The 20491-nt window shown below is 52.5% G+C and overlaps 1 protein-coding gene across 15 annotated transcripts in view; it reads left to right on the forward strand.

Moving 5' to 3' along the window:
* The window catches only part of CAMK2G (calcium/calmodulin dependent protein kinase II gamma), a 163689-nt gene that overhangs the window by 112186 nt on the left and 31012 nt on the right, over positions 1 to 20491 (forward strand). For 10 of the 15 annotated variants that reach the window (XM_030569654.1, XM_030569657.1, XM_030569658.1 and 7 more), the window contains exon 13: positions 1017 to 1057. In XM_030569654.1, coding sequence (XP_030425514.1) covers positions 1017 to 1057 — 41 coding nt within the window. Of the gene's footprint in view, positions 1 to 1016; positions 1058 to 20079; positions 20224 to 20491 lie in introns of all 15 variants that reach the window. The other 5 variants (XM_030569650.1, XM_030569651.1, XM_030569652.1 and 2 more) reach the window with 1 other exon arrangement.

The following is a 20491-nucleotide window of genomic DNA, read 5'->3' on the forward strand; positions in this document are numbered from 1 at the left end:
GTCAACGCTTTGTCACAGCAGGTGCCTCATGTGCTTCTTGCCAAGAGAATGGAGACAGCTGGGCACCGTCCACATTAGTTAACCAAACTGTTCTGTATCCACTGAGATTGGAGGCAGCGAGGCCCACTGCTGACAACCATTGTTAATGTGTCACTTTTCTGTTGCATATGCAAGCCCCGCCTACCCTGATCACGCATATATGCACATGGCCAGATGCGTACACTGGGGGGGGGGGGGGAGGAGACGTGGACTCTCTCTCTCGTGCACTGCCAAACACTCCTCCCTGTATATGTGTCTCTGTCTGTCTGTGTTGGTTTCTCAGTTCTAGTTCTAGTTGTTCAGACCAAGCATGGCAGAGCTTCCATCACAGTCAATGAAGAAATTCAGCCTTCCCTTCTCTTCTTTTTTCGCGCTGTCTCTTTACCAGCTGGCAGTGCTACCTTCTCCTCTCCTCCTCCACCAAAGTCCTTGCTCCTGTTTTATTCCTTGCCATTATCCCAGACATTTCTCTGGCTAATTTTGCATCTTGGCAGTGATTAGGATTTCTCTGCATTATCAACACCTCCCCCACCTTCATAAATAAAGTCTCCCTTAAGTAAATGGCTGTACTTGAGGGCAAATCTCTGTCTGGATACTAGAATCTGGCAGATGCCTTCAGCTTTTTCTGTAATGACTGTCATTTTGGGAGGAAGGGGAGGCTGTGCAAGAGTAGAGGGCTTGAAGTACAATCACCTCGGGAACTCTGCACTGTTGTTGGACACTGGATCTCAGTGAGGTTATGGAAGGTGGGAGCATTGCTGGCCTAATATTGAGTGTTGAATAGAAAGGGCAGGCTACCTTCCCCTCTGTCAATGTGATTGTGATGGATAGTGACACAACAGTTTGACCTCTGCTGCTTTCATCATTACCAAGAAAAATTAGCAGGAGGTTGTCCCTTTAATTCTCCTGCAATCTGGAAGGGAAGGGAAGAGATTTAAAACCAAACCCTCACCAGCTTGTCCTGTTTTTCTCTGCAGCTACCAAAAGCCTATTGAACAAGAAGTCGGATGGAGTGAAGGTAGGTCCAAGCTTTTCTACCTCCCCGCTCCTTTTTCAGTCCATTTACTAGCAGGCAGCTGTCTCTCAGGGGCTGCCCCAGGGCTGGAGCTGTCATCAGAAGAATGGGTTGTTAGGAAACTGCTGGGTCAGATCCCCACACCTCTTACCTGCACAGCATGCAACTAGCAAGGTGTGTTATAGGATTTCCTTCCTCCGAAGCTTTGAGTACTAGCTGTTGCCTGAGGCAGGACGCCAGGCTGGAGGGACCAAAGATCTGATCCCATCTGGCACAAGCCCTGGCCTGTGCAGTTCAGCTCCTGAGCTTGGGAAGATTTTGCTTTTTTGGAGAGCTATTGTCCTAGGATGATGAAGGCCAGCAGCACCCATGGAAATCTCCCTATCGCACCCCTTCATTCCATTGACAGGGCTGGGGGTTGTGGGGAGGGGGAGTTCCACCCATCCGGGATCTGTTGGGTCAGAGTGTAACCATTTCGCTATGTCAGTTACATCTGAGTGGCGAAAAGGCAAGAAGTACTGCTTTCTCCACCCTCACGGGCCAGGGACTCTGTGCTCCTTGTTGAAGGAAATCACTGTTTCCTTAGTTCACTCTCCTTATGTGTCTTTTAGCCTGATCTATTAATCGGATATTCATTATGTTGGTTACTTAAGAACTTCCAGTGATCACTCTGAGGTTTGACAGGTTCTTGTCCTGAGATCAGGCCCAGTATTGTTAGAATTACTGTTCAGTTGGGAACCCCGAAGTGCACAGCTGCAACATTCCCACTTTAGGAACCTGTCTGTATTTGAAATAGTTTATTAATATATTTAGCAAAGTCACAAACACTTTAACTCAGCAAGGTAGCTAGAGATAACAGAACATGCATCAGAACATCCATTTACTCATACCATCCCTTGTAGAACAACCTGAAATGTTATCCATCATCTTCCTCATCATCATCACCAGTAGCCATCATCCTGGCACCTCCCAAGAGCTACATCTCGCTTTCCTTCTGCCCCCAGGCTGGGATACAACTTTTATAACATGTTACACTGACACCACTTTGTCTAATGTATATTCGGTCGGGGTTTCTCCCCTCTTCCTTATTTGTGTTCCTCATATTGCTAATACTGGGGGGGCCTTCTCCTGTAGGTTAGGATGTTAATGATCTCAGCTTGTTATCATATTTGTCAGTTTGTTGCCATGGCACTCTTGTGGTCACACATCTGCAGGGTTCCCGTCCTAACATATCCAAAAGCCAGAGTTAGCTCATGTCCCTGTGGCTGGCTGGTGGTGTTATGGACAATCCCCCCTCTTATACAGTCTGTTCCCAGTTCCCCCAAACTCAGGGGTGACCTACAAGCCATTCATGCGTGCCAAAGTGTATAGGCCTCAAGCCTATATTTGTGTGTGTCTGTTTTGGCACACAAGAGACAGGCCTGTAGGTTCCTTGCATTACTGCTGAATAAAATAAATGCTAGCTCAGTGGGCTACAGTGTGCAGCCTCTGGTTCTAGAGTTCAGAAAGGGTCCATTCCCCAGGGCATCAGCCATGACTCTGGATGGTGACTTACACCTGGTAACCAGCTGTTTAGAGCAAGGATGAGTAGAAAAGTGCAGAGAATGAGGACTTCCATACCTGTCACTGAGTGCAACTCTTCTCCTCTCCCAGGAAGGGAGCACTTTATTCATCTAGGTTTGTGCTTTCAGTTGAAGCCCCAGACTTGCCCTGCTGGTTAAATGACAGGAAACAAAGGGTGGGAATAAATGGTCAGTTTTCAGAATGGAGAGAGGTAAATAGCAATGTCCCCCAGGAATCTGTGTTGGGACCAGTCCTATTCAACATATTCATAAATGATCTGGAAAAAGGGGTAAACATTGTGGTGACAAAGTTTGCAGACTATACAGAGCTACTCAAAATAGTTAAGTCCAAAGCAGACTGCGAAGAGTTACAAAGGGATCTCACAAAGCGGGGTGACCGGGCAACTAAATGGCAGATGAAATTCAATGTTGATAAATGCAAAGTAATGCACACTGGAAAACATAATCTCAACCATACATATAAAATGTTGGGGTCTAAATTAGCTGTTGCCACTCAAAAATAGTTGTGGATAAGTTCTTGGAAAACATCCACCCAATGTGCAGTGGCAATCAAAAAAGGGAACACAATGTTGGGAATCATTAGAAAAGGGATAAATAATAACATAGAAAATAATCACTTTCTTCTTCAAGATGTGTTGCTCATGTCAATTCCATTCTAGGGGTGCACGCAGCCCCGTGTGCGGCCGTTGGAGATTTTTGCCTTAGCGGTATCCGTAGGGTCAGCTGTGGCTCCCTCTTGAGTGCTGTGCTCACATGTTGGTATATTAGGTGCCACTGGCCCTACACCCTCCCAGTTCCTTCTTACCACCTGTGGTGGTTAGTCGGAGCGCCTCTCCCTTGCCTCACAAGGACTTGAGCCTTTGGCTTTGTAAATAGTTTGTTTACAGTAGGTGGTAAGTAAGTAGCTGTGAAGTAGGCATGCTCCAGGTTTTAAGCCCTGCTCTGACTGCAACAGGCCTACACCTATTAGTGACCTCCATAGCAGCTGCCTCAAATTCTTGGGAGAATCACATGTGAAGGAGAAGTGTCGCATCTGTAAGAACTTTTGTCCCAGAATTCAGAAAGTAAGACATCTTTCTCAAGGAGGCTGCTGTCCGCCCAGCGTCTGAGCCTTCCTGGCTAGACTGCCCTGAGCACCTCAGTACACAGCGCACCCCCAGCCCCAGTGCCTAAGGGGAGGTCAAAGAAGGGTGACACACCAGCACTGAGCAAGAAGGGCAAAGGACCCAGTTTGGGCTGGCAGCCCACCCCAGAGCCACATGAGGACGCCCCACGCTGATGGGGCCCCCTAATCCCCCAAGGGATCTGCCATCGACTCCAGGGAGCGGTAGGGGACCCAGACTGGTGACAGGACATGCCTTCCCAGGCTCTCCCGGTGCCCAGAGAGCTGAGGCCTCTACCAGCACCGCATGTGTTGCAGGTCACAAGCAAAGGCTCCCAGTGAGGGCAAGCCAGCCGTAAAGACCACCCAGAGTACGGGTGAATGATGCTGGTCTCCAGAGATGAGACAGCGCTCTCCGTCTGCAGGCTCCAGGTCTCTGTCTTCTGCAGGACGTCCTAGATCTCCTGCACCGCGCTCACCATCTCTGATTTCTCAGTGCGGATCCTCTAGAGGAAGACACTGATCACTGTATCACTGGCACCAATCATCCTCCTGCCGGCTGTCTCCTCAGTGCAGATCCCAGTCTCCTAGACCATGGGAGCGGTTTGCGTTGCGATAACAATTCCCCTGTCCCCGATCCACTTACTTGAGCCACTGGTCTCCTGCGGCCACAGTTAGCCATGAGACACAAGCTTCAACGTCCCCTCCTGGTCATCGGAAGCTGATTCCTCTGGTTCAGACAGGGAATTCAGCCCTTCACCATGACAGCATCAGCGCGATTGGGCACCTGAGGCTGCGTCGATCTCCATGATGCCGTCAGGGCAGCGAGGCCAGTGGCCGGCATAATGGCCCTACTGGGGCGCGTGGGCCATGCCTGTGATGCTGATGCCTCAGTCCATTCCTTGGCCGCTGCCTCAGAGCAGCAACCAGCAACACTGAACTCGGTGCTCAAGACGCATTCGGAGGCTGGGGGAGAGAAGCAAGCGCCCAACCCAAAACCCTCTTCCCCTCCCCCAGTGACCCAGTTGTTGTCGTTGTCCCTGGATGAGGCGGTGGCAGACCCCTCCCGTGCCAGCTCGTTGGATGATTTTAAAGAACATCAGGCTCTGCTTCGTAGCGTGGCTACGAACTTGGGCTTGGAAGTGGAAGAGATGGTGGAAGAGGTGAACTCCCTGTTCAATGTGCTCTTGACCTCTACTCTCACCCATGTTGTGTTACCAGTACAGGATGGGGTCCTAAAAATATCAAAAGCCCTTTGGCAACTCCTCCTTCCATCCCTCCCACTTCCAAGAGGGCAGAAAAAAGGTATTTTGTCTCAGCCAGGGGATTCAAATATTTGTATACCCACCCTCCTCTGGCCTTGCTGGTCATCTTGGCAGCCAATGAGAAGCACAGATGGGGGCAAACCAGTTCAGCCCCCAAGAACAAAGAGGCCAAGAGACTGGACCCTTTTTGGGAGAAAGATTTATTCAACGGCCAGCCTTCAGTTCTGGGTGGCTAACCACCAGGCTCTCTTGGGGAGGTGCAACTTCAACTTATGGGACTCCTCTGTAAGTTAAAGGACTTGCTGCCCCAGGACTCATCCCAGGAATTCGGGGCCCTGTTGGAGGAGGGTACGACAGCTGCAAGGTGCTCCCTCCAGATGACATGGGAGGCAGCCAATTCGACAACTAGGGTGGACGCGTCGGCCATGGTCATGTTGCGCAGCTCCTAGCTTCAGACCACTGGCTTGTCCCAGGAAATGCAGACCTTGATCCAGGAACTTCCCTTTGACGGGACTGGACTCTTTGCAGAGCAGACTGACATGAGGCTGCATGGACTGAAGGACACTCAGGCCACCCTTCACTCGCTTGGTCTGCATATGCGGCAGTCAGCGAGGAAGAAGTTCTGGCCGCCCCTGCCACCAAGGCCTTGACAGCCTCGACAGAGACCTGCAAGGAGAAAGGGTAGAGACATGAGTTTGTCGTCGCCTCCCTCCTTCCTCCCACTCACTTGCGCAACCCAGCCCGTCGAGGGCCAGAAGCGTTTGTTTTGAGGGTGCACTCAGGGGCGATGCCCTAGTCATCTCCCCAGATCCGCCTCATCCTTTCCTCAACCATCTTCGTCTCTACCATTCGGCCTGGTTATTGGGTGCTAGAGATTGTATCTCAGGGCTACACCCTGCAATTCTCGGCTGCCTCCCCCTCCCCAGCCCTGTTGAGAACCTCATATAGCTGGGGGCAATGGAGGAGGTCCCCTGCGACAGAAGGAGAAAGGGTTCTACTCCCATTATTTCCTAATCCTGAAAGTGAATAGGGGCCTAAGACCCATTCTGGACCTGCAGCACCTCAACAAGTTTCTCAAAAAGTTTAAGTTCTGCATGATCTCCCTGGCCTCCATCATCCCCTCTCTGGATCTGGGAGACTGGTACGCCACCCTCGATCTGAAGGACACTTTATTTCCATATATCCATCTTTCAAGGTCGCAGATGATTCCTCCGTTTTGTGGTTGATGGGCACCGTTTCCAGTTCACAGTGCTGCCCTTTGATCTCTTGTCTGCCCCAAGGGTGTTTACAAAAGGTATGGCACCAGTGGCCGCTTACCTCAGGCTTCAAGGAGTTCAGGTTTATCCATATGTCGAGGATTGGCTCATCAAGGGCAGATCTCAGGGACAGGTGCAAAGGAGCCCTGAACTGGTTAGTTTCACCTGCCGCAATCTGGGCCTGTTGATGATAAACTAAAAGAAATTGACCTTAAGGCCGGAGCAACGAATAGAGTTCATTGGGGCGGTTCTCGACTCCACATGAGCCAGAGCCTTCCTTCCAGAGGCACCTTTCCAGGCCATGTCGGACCTGATATCCCATGTGGAAAAACTACCCACTCACCACCGCTCACACCTGCCAGCAGTTGTTAGGCCGCATGTATGTACATTGCCCAGCTCCATCTCAGGCCACTGTAAGCGTGGTTGGTGGCGGTCTACATCCCCAACAGACACGATCTAAATCAGGTGATCAGGGTGCCAGTTTACATCCAATCGTCCCCAGATTGGTGGTTGATCACCAGATCGGTGTTGGAGGGAGTTCCCTTCGCAGCCCTGTCCCCATTGCTGAACCTGGTTTCCAGTGCCTTGGATCTGGGCTGGGGAGCCCACTGGGAGTTGAGCGCACAAGGCTGCTGGTCATGGGATGATCATGGAGCTCAAAGCGGTTCACCTGGCCTGCCAGGCTTTCCTGCCCTACGTGAAGGGCAAGGTAGTGCAGGTTCTGACAGACAATACTGCAGCAATGTATTACATCAACAGGCAGGTTGTCAATCCTTTGCCAAGAAGCTCTCTACCTTTGAGCCTTCTGTGTGCAGCATGCCATCCATCTGGTGGCCGCGCATCTGCCTAGGTCCAAGAATGTCGTAGCAGATTGCCTCAGCAGGATCTTCTCGTCTCGTCACGAGTGCCCTGCTCCAACCAGAGGCGGTCAGTATTATCTTCCGGAGATGGGGGACTCCCCAGGTGGATGCCTGTTTGTGTCCCATCAGAACAGGAAATGCCACATGTTCTGCTCATTCCAGGGATTGCACAGGGGCTCCCGGTCAGATGCTTTTCTGCTCCCATGGTTGGGGATTCTAATGTCCGCCTTCCCGCCAGTGCCCTAATCCACAGAGTCCTCATGAAGAATAAACAGGACAGGCAAAGGTTATCCTGATAGCTCCTGTATAGCCTTTGCAGCACTGGTTCAGCACGCTGATGGACCTTTCAGTGCTTGCCCCACTGCAGCTGCCTCTCTGCCTGGACCTACTGTCCCAGAACCATAGCAGTCTTCTGCATCTGAGCCTGGCAGCACTGCACTTGACAGCGTGGCTTCTGCGTGACTAAATGCAGAAGAACAGAATGCTCGGCCCTGGTCCAGCAGGTCTTGTTGAGTAGCAGAAAGCCCTCCACCAGAGCAACCGACTTGGCCAAGTGGAAGAGGTTCACATGCTGGGCTTCGGACCGGGGTATCTGGGCTGAGTCAACCTCACTGCAGGCGACCCTGGACTATCTTCTGCATCTCAAGCTCCAAGAATTGTCCCTGTCTTCAATCAAAGTCCACTTGTCCGCTATTTCGGCCTTCCACCCTCTGCTCCAGGGCAGGCTGGTCTTCGCTCACGACTTGATGGTCCTGTTTTTCAAAAGTCTGGAGCATCTTTACCCACATGTCAGGTCCCTCCCTGTGACCTGAATCTCGTGCTGTCATGACTCATAGGGCCTCTCTTTGAGCCTCTAACTTCCTTCTCCCTTCTCCTCCTCTCCTGGAAAGTTTCTTACCTCGTCGCAATAACATCTGCCCGTAGGGTCTCTGAGATCAGGGTGCTTACTTCAAAGCCACCCTAGACAGTGTTCTACAAGGACAAGGTCCAGCTGTAGCTGCATCCAGTGTTCCTAGCCAAGCTGGTTTCACAGTTTCATACCTACCAAGACATATACTTACCTGTCTTCTTTCTGAAGCCTCATAAATCAGCAGAGGAGTGCGCTTGTCTTCTACATAGACAGTGCCAAGCCATTTCGTATGTCAATGCAATTGTTCATTGAAGTGGTAGACAGGATGAGAGGTCACCCAAGGTCTGTGCAGAGGATTTTGTCCTGGATCATTGCCTACATCTGTTACTGCTATGACCTAGCAAAGGTGCCTCCACCGGCAACCATGACTGCCCACTCGAGTAGGGCTCAGGCTTCGTTGGCAGCCTTCCTGGCCCAGGTGCCAATTCAGGATATCTGCAGGGCCGCTACCTGGTTGTCTATCCACACGTTTGTGTTTCATTGTGCACTCACCCAGCAAGCCCAAGACGATGCTGGCTTTGACGGAGCAGTGTTGCAAGCTGCATGACCGTGAACTCTGAGCCTACCACAGGGATACTGCTTGTGTGTCACCTAGAAAGGAATTGAATGAGCAAGTACTTGAATAAGGAAAAACGGTTACCTACCTTGCGTAACTGTTGTTCTTTGAGATGTGTTGCTCATGTCCTTTCCATTACCCGTCCTCCTGCCCCTCAGTTGGAGTTGCAGGCATGAAGGAACTGGGGGGGCATAGGACCGGTGGCGCCTGATATACCAGTGCATGAGTGCAGCACTCAAAAGGGCGCCATTGCTGACCCTGCGAATACCACTAAGGCAAAAATCTCCAGCCGCACCTGTGTGGGCGCACACATACCTATAATGGAATCGACACAAGCAACGCATCTCGAACAGACGTTATGGAAGATAGGTAATGGTTTTATATAAATCCATGGTACGCTCACACCTTGAATAGTGCATGCGGTTCTGATCACCCCATCTCAAAAAAGATATATTAGAATTGGAAAAGGTGCAGAGAAGGGTGTCAAAAATTATTAAGGATATGGAACAGCTTCCAAATGAGGTGAGATTAATAAGACTGGAACTTTTCAGCTTGGAGAAGAGACAACTAAGGGGGTATGACAAAGATCTATAAAATCTTGACTGATATGGAGAGCGTAAATAAGGAAGTGTTATTTACTCCTTCACATAACACAAGAACCTAATGAAATTAATAAACAGAAGATTTAAAAAAGAGAAATGGAAGTACTATGTCGCACAACACACAACTTGTGGAACTCATTATCAGAGGATGTTGTGAAGGCCAAAACTAAAATGCAGTTCAAAAAAGAACTAGATAAAGTTCCTGGAGACTAGGTCCATCTCTGGGTGTCCTCAGCCTCTGATTACCAGAACCTGGGATTTGGATAACAGGATGGATCACTCAATAATTGCCTATTCTGTTCATTCCCTCTGGGGCACCAGGCACCAACTGCTGTCGGCAGACAGGACACTGGGCTAGATGTACCACTGGTCTGACCCAGTATGGCTGCTTTTATGTTCTGATGCTGCTCTGGAACAGTTTCCTTCCTTTTTTTATCCTGTGACTGTTTTTTATTCTCCTCCTGCTGGGGGTTTTATGCCATGCATGCTGAGGCAATAATTATCTCGTTCTCTTCTACTGACTGAGCCTTACTGAGGTAGTGGTGAGGCTTGGCCTCTGGAAGGCTCCACGGCCAAGGCGCAGTTACCCAGAGCAGGCTGGTGGGGAGTGGAGATACGTTTATTTTTGGTGTTGCTGTAGTAGGTGCTCTGGTGTAATACAGCATTGCAGTGGCTGGGGGTGTCCTCCCTGATGAGATTTGAGTGAAAGACTAGGCTTCTTTCTCTCTCCCCCTCCCTCCCTCCCCAGCCAAAAAGACCATGTGTGATGCAGTAGGGACTGTCTGTGTGGGGAGTGGGAGAGCAGGGGAGGACTTTAGGGGATGGACGATGCCAGGGCCTGTAACCTGAGCTAGGTAAGGGAGGGGAAAGGTCAACACCTTTGCCCGGGAAGGGGAACAAAGGAAGGGAGTGGCAGGAGGAAGCAGTTTGAATTTGGGCTTGGGGCTGTGTGGGCGGAATTCAGGGTATCCTAGCTAGGATCCAAGCACCCTGAAAGCCCAGAAGGACTCGGGGGAGGGGTCCTGACTGTGCCTGCAAGCTCTGCTGTAACCGGTGTTCCTGTTGTCCAATAAACCTTCTGTTTTACTGGCTGGCTGAGAGTCACTGTGGGTCCCAGGAAGAGGGGTGCAGGGCCGGACTCCCCCACACTCCGTGACAACTGGTGGCAGAGGTGGGATATACTGCACCCCGTGGACGGCGCTTCCTGCAGTAAGTGACTGGGGAGCAGTAAAACGAAGGGGTGGTTAACCCCTGGGAGTGTGTGCCCAGCGAGAAGGACTTTGCAGTAACAGGGTCCCCCGGGGGATTGCAGCGAGCGGTCCCAGGGACGAAGGAGTCGGCAGCTCGACCCTGGCAGAGAGGTGGTGACCTCACGAAGGGCTGGTGCACTAAGGGTCCCCCTGGAAACCGTGGGGAGCGGCGAGCACCCCGGCCTGTGAGTGGCCAGCAGGAAGATGTATGCCAAGCGGCGCAAGTGTGACCTGCTGGAGCTATGCAAGCAGAGGGGGTTGTGCCCGGGGAGACGCACCAAGGACCAGCTGATTGCCCAGCTGGAGCAGGGAGACCGCACGAATGAACGGAGCCCTGTCTCTGAGGGAAGCAGCCGAGCAGATGCAGCGCAGGCACCAGTGTCTGTCCCCGCTGGGAGTGGTCAGCCAGCGGACGAGGGCTTCCCGAGACCCCCCCTTCCTAGGCGTAGGGGAAGGGCGGGGAGGAGCCCAGTGTATACCGAGGGCACCGTGACACCCCCGGCCAGCAGGGGAGCCTCACGGCGAAGCTCACCCCCCAGCAGGGGATCCTCCCGGCAACGCTCGGCATCCGTGGAGCGGATGCGGCTGGAATATGAAAGGGAGCTGAGACGGGAGGAGCTCAAGTTAAAGAGCCGAGAGCTGGAGGAGAAGGAGAAACAGCATAAACATGAGCGGGAGGAGAAGGAGAAACAGCGTAAACATGAGCTGGAGCTGGCCTGGCTGAGGAGCAGTGAGGCTCCGGCTGCGGTGAGTGAGGGGGGACCCAAGCCTACAAAGAGCTTTGATAAGCACTTGCTGCCCCGGCGTAAGGAGGGGGAGGACATAGATACCTTCCTGACGGCCTTTGAGAATGCCTGCGAGCTGCACAGGGTTGATCCTGCAGACAGGATTGCAGTTCTCACCCCCTTACTGGACTCCACAGCCGTGGAGGTGTACAGCCGACTGAAAGGGGCGGAGGCAGGGGACTACGAACTGTTCAAACAGGCCCTGCTCCGCGAGTTTGGGCTGACTCCTGAGATGTACCGGAAAAAGTTCCGGAGCCAGCGTAAAACCCGTGAGGTCACATACCTACAACTGGTCAACCGGGCGCAGGGGTATGCCTGCAAGTGGACGGCTGGGGCCCAAACTAAAGAAGACCTGCTTGACCTATTCATACTGGAGCACCTGTACGAGCAGTGCCCGTCCGACCTGAGGCTGTGGTTGATGGACCAGAAGCCGGAGAACCCGCAGCATGCAGGCCAGCTGGCCGACCAATTTGTGGACAGTCGGGCAGGGGATGGCAGGGAGGAGTCTCGAAGGAGCAGGCCTGCCTCAACGCAGAGAGAGAGAGTCATCATGGGACCTCCCAAAGGGGGCCTATGGAGAACCCCCCCAAAAGGGGAACATCCAGCGGCAGGTCCCTCCGACCCACTCAAGGGGACCCACGAGATATGGGCTGCTATTGCTGTGGCCAACGAGGTCACATACGGGCCCAGTGCCCCAAGCTCAGGGACAGACCAAGCAGACCCAACCCGCAGAGGGTGGACTGGGTAAAAACCCAATCGGAGGAGGGGCTACATTCCCAGGAAAGGGGGGCTGGCAACATACCACCTGTGGATGCTCCAGGCTCCGGGTTTTTGGTTTACCGGGTGGGCGCGGGGCTGCCCCTCCGGAAAGAGTGCATTGTTTCCCTGGAAGTGGATGGGAGGAAGGTCACTGGGTACTGGGACATGGGCGCAGAGGTGACGCTGGCCCAGCCCGAGGTGGTGGCCTCAGATCGGATGGTGCCCGACACCTACCTGACCCTGATGGGCGTGGGTGGGACCCCATTCAAGGTACCCGTGGCAAGGGTACACCTGAAATGGGGGGCCAAGGATGGCCCCAAGGATGTGGGGGTACACCAATATTTGCCCACTGACGTGTTAATGGGAGGGGACCTCCGAGGACTGGCCTAGTAACACCCAGAGTGCCCTGGTCGTGACTCGTAGTCAGAGTCGGCAAAGGGAACTGCTCCCTGACAACGGGGAAGGTACTCGACCCGAGGTGCAGGACCCTAACCCAGGGAGCGGGGAACGCCCAGGGGCACGGTTCAGAGAGGCTGCGGCCTCAGACCCAGCCAGCAAGAGAGAGCCGGTCCCCATCCCTGTCCCAGCTGCTGAGTTCCAGGCCGAGTTGCAGAAAGATCCCTCCTTGCGGAAGCACAGGGACCGGGCTGACCTTAGTGCGGTACAGACCATGAGGAGAGGTTGCAAGGAGAGGTTCCTGTGGGAGAAGGGGTTCCTGTACCGAGAATGGGCTCCCCCAGGGGAAGTAGAGTCATGGGGGATCAGGAGGCAGCTGGTGGTTCCCCAGAAGTTCCGTCACAGGCTGTTGTACCTGGCCCATGACATCCCTCTCGCAGGGCACTAGGGAATCCGGTGCACCAGACAGAGGCTGCTACAGAACTTTTACTGGCCTGGGGTCTTTACCCAGGTCCGACAGTACTGTCAATCCTGTGACCCCTGCCAGAGGGTGGGGAAGGCCCGGGACAAGGGGAAAGCGGCTTTGAGGCCTTTACCCATCATAGAAGAACCTTTCCAGAAGGTGGCCATGGACATAGTGGGACCCCTCAGCAAGACGACCCAGTCAGGGAAGAAATACATCCTGGTGGTGGTGGATTTTGCCACTCGCTACCCCGAGGCGGTGGCCTTGTCCTCTGTTGAAGCAGACACAGTGGCAGACGCGCTGCTGACAATTTTCAGCCGGGTGGGGTTCCCCAAGGAGGTCTTAACGGACCAGGGGTCCAACTTCATGTTGGCTCTGCTCCGGTCCTTATGGCAGAAATGTGGGGTCCAGCACAACTGGGCCTCAGCGTATCACCCCCAGTCCAACGGGCTGGTAGAAAGGTTCAACGGGACGCTGAAGATGATGCTAAAAACATTTATGAACCAGCACCCGCAAGATTGGGACAAGTACTTACCTCACCTGCTGTTTGCGTACAGGGAGGTACCCCAGGAATCTACCGGGTTTTCACCTTTCGAACTGTTGTATGGAAGGCGGGTGAGGGGGCCCCTAGACCTGATGAGGGACGAATGGGAGGGGAAGGCCGCTCCCGAGGGAGAGTCAGTGGTGGAGTATGTCCTGACCTTCCGGGAAAGACTGGCCGAGCTCATGGGCCTGGCCAGGGAGAATCTGGCCCGAGCCCAGAGGAGGCAGAAGGTCTGGTATGACCGCACAGCACGAGCCCGTGCCTTCGCCACCGGGGATCAAGTGATGGTTCTCATCCCCGTGAGGAGAAACAAACTCCAGGCCGCCTGGGAAGGGCCCTTCAAGGTGATCAAGCAACTGAATGAGGTAAACTATGTGGTGGAGCTGTCAAACCGGGCACATCACCGTCGGGTGTACCATGTGAACATGATGAAACCATACTATGACAGGGGGAATGTGGTGTTGGCCGTGTGTGGACATTGGGAGGGGCAGGGAGATGACCCCTTAGTAGATCTATTCCCTGGGACAAAAGCTGGTTCCCCCCTGGAGGTGATTCCCCTCTCTGATCAACTGACCCCGGGCCAGCACGCTGAGATCAGAGGGGTGCTGCATCTGTACCGACAGCTGTTTTCCAACCAGCCTGGACGCAGTAATTTGACTGTCCACCGGGTGGAGACTGGGTCACATGCCCCTATAAGATGCTCCCCTTTTCGGGTCACTGGGAAAACTGCCCAGGATCTTGAAAGAGAGGTCAGGGACATGCTGGCTTTGGGGGTGATCCAGCCGTCTTCCAGCCCTTGGGCCTCGCCAGTGGTGCTAGTCCCCAAAAAGGATGGGTCAATCCGGTTCTGTGTGGACTATCGAAAGCTCAGTGCCATCACCGTATCTGATGCCTACCCTATGCCCAGACCTGACGAGCTCCTAGACAAGCTGGGAGGTGCTCGGTACCTTACCACTATGGATCTTACCGAAGGCTACTGGCAAGTGCCGCTGGACGCAGATGCCAGGCTGAAATCGGCCTTTATCACCCCTCTGGGGCTCTATGAGTTTCTGACCCTGCCCTTCGGCCTCAAGGGAGCGCCGGCCACCTTCCAGCGCCTGGTGGATCAGCTACTGAGGGGGATGGAGAGTTTTGCCGTGGCGTATATTGACGACATCTGCGTCTTCAGCCAGACCTGGGAGGACCACATGTCCCAGGTTAAACAAGTCCTGGACCGACTCCGAAAGGCTGGGTTAACAGTAAAGGCTGAGAAGTGCAAGATGGGGATGGCTGAAGTATCTCACCTGGGCCATCGGGTGGGGAGCGGCTGCCTGAAGCCGGAACCAGCCAAGGTGGAGGTGATCAGAGACTGGCCTGCTCCCCAAACCAAAAAGCAGGTCCAGGCCTTTATTGGGATGGCGGGGTACTATCGAAGGTTCGTGCCCCACTTTAGTGCCATAGCCGGCCCCATCACTGAACTGTGCAAAAAGGGGAAGCCAGACAAGGTGATCTGGACTGAGCAGTGCCAGGAGGCTTTCCGGGCGCTGAAGGAGGCTCTGGTTAGTGGCCCAGTTCTGGCAAACCCAGATTTTGACAAACCCTTTATGGTGTTCACTGATGCCTCAGACACGGGACTGGGGGCAGTGTTAATGCAGGAGGATGAAAAGGGGGAGAGACACCCCATCGTGTACCTGAGTAAGAAGCTGCTACCCCAGGAACAAAGCTACACGGCCATCGAGAAGGAATGCCTGGCCATGGTGTGGGCCCTTAAGAAGTTAGAGCCATATCTCTTTGGGCGACACTTCACCGTGTACACCGACCACTCTCCCCTGACCTGGCTGCACCAGATGAAAGGAGCCAACGCCAAGCTCCTGAGGTGGAGCCTGCTCCTGCAGGACTATGACATGGACATGGTCCATGTGAAGGGAAGTGCCAACCTGACAGCGGACGCGTTGTCCCGGAGAGGGGACCCTGAACTTCCCCAGGTCACTGGGCAGAGTGACCCCGCTCAGTTCAGTCTCGAAGGGGGGAGAGATGTGATGCAGTAGGGACTGTCTGTGTGGGGAGTGGGAGAGCAGGGGAGAACTTTAGGGGATGGACGATGCCAGGGCCTGTAACCTGAGCTAGGTAAGGGAGGGGAAAGGTCAACACCTTTGCTCGGGAAGGGGACAAAGGAAGGGAGTGGCAGGAGGAAGCAGTTTGAATTTGGGCTTGGGGCTGTGTGGGCGGAATTCAGGGTATCCTAGCTAGGATCCAAGCACCCTGAAAGCCCAGAAGGACTCGGGGGAGGGGTCCTGACTGTGCCTGCAAGCTCTGCTGTAACCGGTGTTCCTGTTGTCCAATAAACCTTCTGTTTTACTGGCTGGCTGAGAGTCACTGTGGGTCCCAGGAAGAGGGTGCAGGGCCAGACTCCCCCACACTCCGTGACACCATGAAATGTGTAAGTCTTTTCTCTAGAGCGCATGCTTATGAAACATCTCCACGAGGGAGTCTCCCTGTCTGAACACGTGCTCTTGCTTCTGTTACCAGACACATGTCTCTGCACCAGCTCTTCTTGTTCAGTGATGCAAGGAGGCTGGTTACTAGCCTGAGGAGTCTCTCACTGGTTGCTGTGTAAAACATCATGGCAAAACAGGGAGGAGGCAGGGCTGGTCCTGTAAGGCTGTGGATTTAGGAACAGCAGGTTTCTGCTTCAGCATCTGCCAGCAGCTCAAAGGAAAAGCTGAAAAAGAAGCAGATCACGCAACTGTGTGTCTTATTGGAATCTTTCAGGCTCGTGAAATTGTGCTGTTCTCAGAGACCTTTTACTATCACCCAGGCTCCCTGGGGAGGGTGGGTGAATATTAGGGCAAACCCTTGCAGAAGTGGGACCTGTGCAGTCTTTGATATGCAGCCTTTTGCTTGGCGGCATTGTGGTAGGAAGGAGACCTATATTTGGAAGAGATTTTACTCCTCCATGGAGTGTACGTGCTGAGCAGTTCCCCTGAGGTGTTGGGTACCTTTCTCCTTGAAAAGAATAAAGCTGGATTCACCTTTGACAAGTATGGAGGGTTCATCAGCCCTGCAGAATAACTGTAACCCCTAAGTTCTAATGAGCGTGTTGGGAAGGCAGAGAATGAAGCACCTGGAATGTGCAGGAGGGGCATTTCTGTTCTCTTTAACAGACTGCTCTGTATGCACAGAAAACGGGTAGCCTCCTTTCTGCCACTGTGTCATATCTGGGGACTGTAATCAAATGGCAACATGTGAACTCCCTCCTCCTTCCAAACACCAGCATGCTCCTTTCTCTGCAACAGAAACAAAGCTAAGGTGCATTCTCCTGGCTGTGAAGGAAGCTTAGCAGTCCAGTAGGGGGAGAGAGTCAGAACTAAGGGGAACAACAGAGCAGTGCACAGGAGGGGCAGGACTGAGATGACAGTAGGGGCTCTAAAGCAAGCATCCAGAGAGCTGTTGGAGCCTTCACAGCCCTTTCACAGCTGTCTGGCTCTAGCTGGTGCTTTCAGTTCCTTACTTCCATGAGTTCTAAAACTTGCTAAAGAGAGAGAGAAACAAATGTTTTTGCTTTGTAACGTATTTTACCTGTGTGAGTCTAATGCTAAATATCATGGAAGCCTTTCCGTTGACCAACCCAGCTCGCTTCTTTCTTGATGCTGTGGTTGGAGGCACTCTGGTTAGGGGCAGACCTCTCCCTCTCGCATATTATCTGGGTGTGAACATTCTTCTCCATCCGAGGGGTTTTGTGGCTTCTCTCTCTGTCTTCCAGCGATGTTCATGACTGCAGTGGTTCTTCCCTTCAGCTAACGGACTGACTGAGTAAGGCTACATTGCCATCCATCTGTGTCCTGCCCTCAGAGCTGGGTTGGCACATCTGATTGCCATGCATTTGCACCGTTTCAGAGGCTTCTTTGCGAGCCATCCTCATCTTGGTCTTAGTGGAGGCTTCGAATTGGGTCACCTCAGTGCTGCTATATTGATTGACCAGCAGCTGTTGCCTTCTCGTCCCATACTCCTCTGTCTCTTAGATCAGTGGTTTTCAAACTTTTTTTCTGGGGACCCAGTTGAAGAAAATTGTTGATGCCCGCTACCCAGTGGACCTAGGGATGAGGGGTTTGGAGTGTTGGAGGGGCTCAGGGCTGGGGCAGGGGTTTGGGATGTGGGAGACTGTCAGGGCTCTGGGGTGGGGCTAGGGATGAGGGGTTTGGGCTGCAGGAAAGGGTTTCAGGTTTGGGGGGGCTCGGCTGGGGCAGAGGATTGGGGCATGGGATTGGGGTGTGGACTTACCTCCGGCGGCTCCCAGTCAGCAACACAGCTGGGGTGCAGAAACAGGCTTCCCGCCTGTCCTGGGGCTGTTGACCTTGCTGCGCCCCGGAAGCGGCCAGCACCAGGTCCAGCTCCTAGGCAGAGGCACACAACTCACCCACAGACTCCCATCCTTGGGGGTGTGCAGCATGTGGAGCCCTGTGGCCTCCCCGCCTAGAAGCCGGACCTGCTTCTGGCCGCTTCCGGGGCATAGCGTGGTGTTGGAGAAGGTAGGCACTAGCCTGCCTTATCTGGGCATCATCGCCGACGGGACTTTTAATGTCCTGGTCAGTGGTGCTGACCAGAGCGATCCAGTGCCTGACATGCTGCTACCCACTACTGGGTTGTGACCCAAACTTTGGCTTTATCACATCCACCAGCATAAAGATTGGTTCCATTGTTGCTCTGCCTACCTGTCCATACCAGGGAGCAGGTGGCAGTGACCTAACAGGTGTGGTCCTCTAAACTGTCTCCTGCTGCAGCTTCCCTAGTGTGCTTTATACTTTTAGCTACTGGGTTGGCCATCCTTGCCCATTTCTGATCTGAGTGGAGACAGAAATACGTAGAGAGTCTGTTTCTGGATCCTGGTAACTGACTTTATCGTTCAGTCCCCTATTGTGATAACTCAACTTCAGCTCTGTCCTCTTTACTACCTAAATATCCTGTCAGCTTTGGGATGTCCCTCCCATGTCCCCTTCCCCTAAAAGAGACAAGTTTCAGATGAGCATTGCTGAGTCTGGCACATCAGATGCAGGTTTAGAACAGGTGTGAACAGGCAGAGTACTTTGTTTCACGTGGTTACTTGGCAAAGTTGGCATTCCTAGTCTGGTGCCTGAATGTCCCACTTTTAGGTTGCTTCTGACACTTCCTCAGAATGTTGTTGCCCTCACGTTTCCCCACGTTGGGAAGCCTTTGCCACTGGATTCCTTGGGGATGTATAATTTTCTCTCTCTTTTATTAAGTGAGAGAGAATCTCTGTTTCTCCCCTGGCTTTCAGTTTGCAGTGACCAGACTCCTCCAGATTAGCAACAAACCTCCACATGCATCTTCGGGAAATGTACAGTGAGGCCATTAGCACAGAACTAATGTACTCTGTTTTAGGTCACTGAGCAATAGCAAGATCTGGCTGAGCGAAGCAATATGATGTTTCAGTCCAACCTCCATTATTAAACAACTTGAACAGGATTTGAACTCCTGTCAAGGCAGGCATTTTATCCCTGAGGCATTGGTCAGCCAGCAGAATTTAGAGCTGTGATATTGGCCATCACTAGGCTCCTTGGGGATTCCACAAGGGCAATAGAAACATATGGCAAATGGTGCTCACCACACTGAAATAAAGGTTGTAAAGTTCCAGGTGGGTTACATAGCTCCTTCCCACAGCTTCAAGTATAGGTGTGCCAGTGGCCATAAGATGCAACGTGCCCCATGTTTTGCTGCTTTAGCAAAACTGAGGACAAAGGGCGTCAAAGTTCCTTCCCCACTCTGAACTTTAGGGTACAGATGTGGGGACCTGCATGAACACCTCTAAGCTTAACTACCAGCTTAGATCTGCTTTTGCTGCCACCACCCAAACAGTTTGAGTCTTTTGGGAAACTCTGTCTTCCCCCCTAAAACCTTTCCCTCCCTGGGTAGCCTTGAAAGACTCCTCCACCAATTCCCTGGTGAACACCGATCCAAACCCCTTGGATCTTAAAACAAGGAGGATTTAATCATTCCCCCCCTCCCCTTTCCCCCCACCAATTCCTGGTGAGTCCAGATCCAATCCCCTTAGATCTTAAAACAAGGAAAAATCAATCAGATTCTTAAAAAGAAGGCTTTTAATTAAAGGAAGAAAGGTAAAAATCATCTCTGTAAAATCAGGATGGAAAATAACTTTACAGGGTAATCAGATTCATAGAGCCCAGAGGAACCCCCTCTAGCCTTAGGTTCAAAGTTACAGCAAACAGAGGTAAATCCTCTTAGCAAAAGGAACATTTACAAGTTGAGAAAACAAAGATAAAACTAACACGCCATGCCTGGTTGTTACTTACAAGTTTGAAATATGAGAGGGTGGTTCAGAAAGATTTGGAGAGCATAGATTGATGTTTGGTCCCTCTTAATCCCAATAGCGAACAACCCCAAAACAAAGAGCACGCAAACAAAAGCCTTCCCCCCACCAAGATTTGAAAGTATCTTGTCCCTTTATTGGTCCTTTGGGTCAGGTGTCAGCTAGGTTACATGAGCTTTTTAACCCTTTACAGGTAAAAGGATTTTGGTGTCTCTGGCCAGGAGGGATTTTATAGTATTGTACGTAGGAAGGCTGTTCCCTTCCCTTTATAGTTATGACAAAGGGAAAGAAATTTTTACATTTCAGCTATATCGGTACACTCTTTGCCTCTTTTTATGTGCTGTGATTGTGATTGGGGGCTGAATTCAGGGCTTGAACAGCAATAGAGGTTGCACAGCAAGTGGAACTTGCACTGATCGAACATTATGTGAAATGACGAGGCTGTGGGAGAACTCTGAGGGAAGCAGAGAACCATTAATGTGGAATCCTTCTCTCCTGGGCACACTGCAGCAGGTAGGCAGAATGAGCTGCTGCTGCTGGTGGGGGTTGAGGGGAGCGGGGAGGGAGACTGCTGTGCAGAGCCAGGGGGCTGATGTGGGTGTCTCCCTCTCCCCCATCTCAGGATTGCTTGCTCAGGCAGCTGTCTGAACTTAAATAGACAGCATGTCGACACACTCTCCCCAACACACACTCTCTCTGTCACCTATACACACACTCTCCCCCTGTCACACACACTCCCCACTTCCTCCCCCCCACTTCTGTTGAAAAGTAGCTGGCAATC

This window comes from Gopherus evgoodei, chromosome 7, assembly GCF_007399415.2.
Source record: "Gopherus evgoodei ecotype Sinaloan lineage chromosome 7, rGopEvg1_v1.p, whole genome shotgun sequence".
In the NCBI taxonomy this organism is placed as follows: Eukaryota; Metazoa; Chordata; order Testudines; family Testudinidae; genus Gopherus; species Gopherus evgoodei.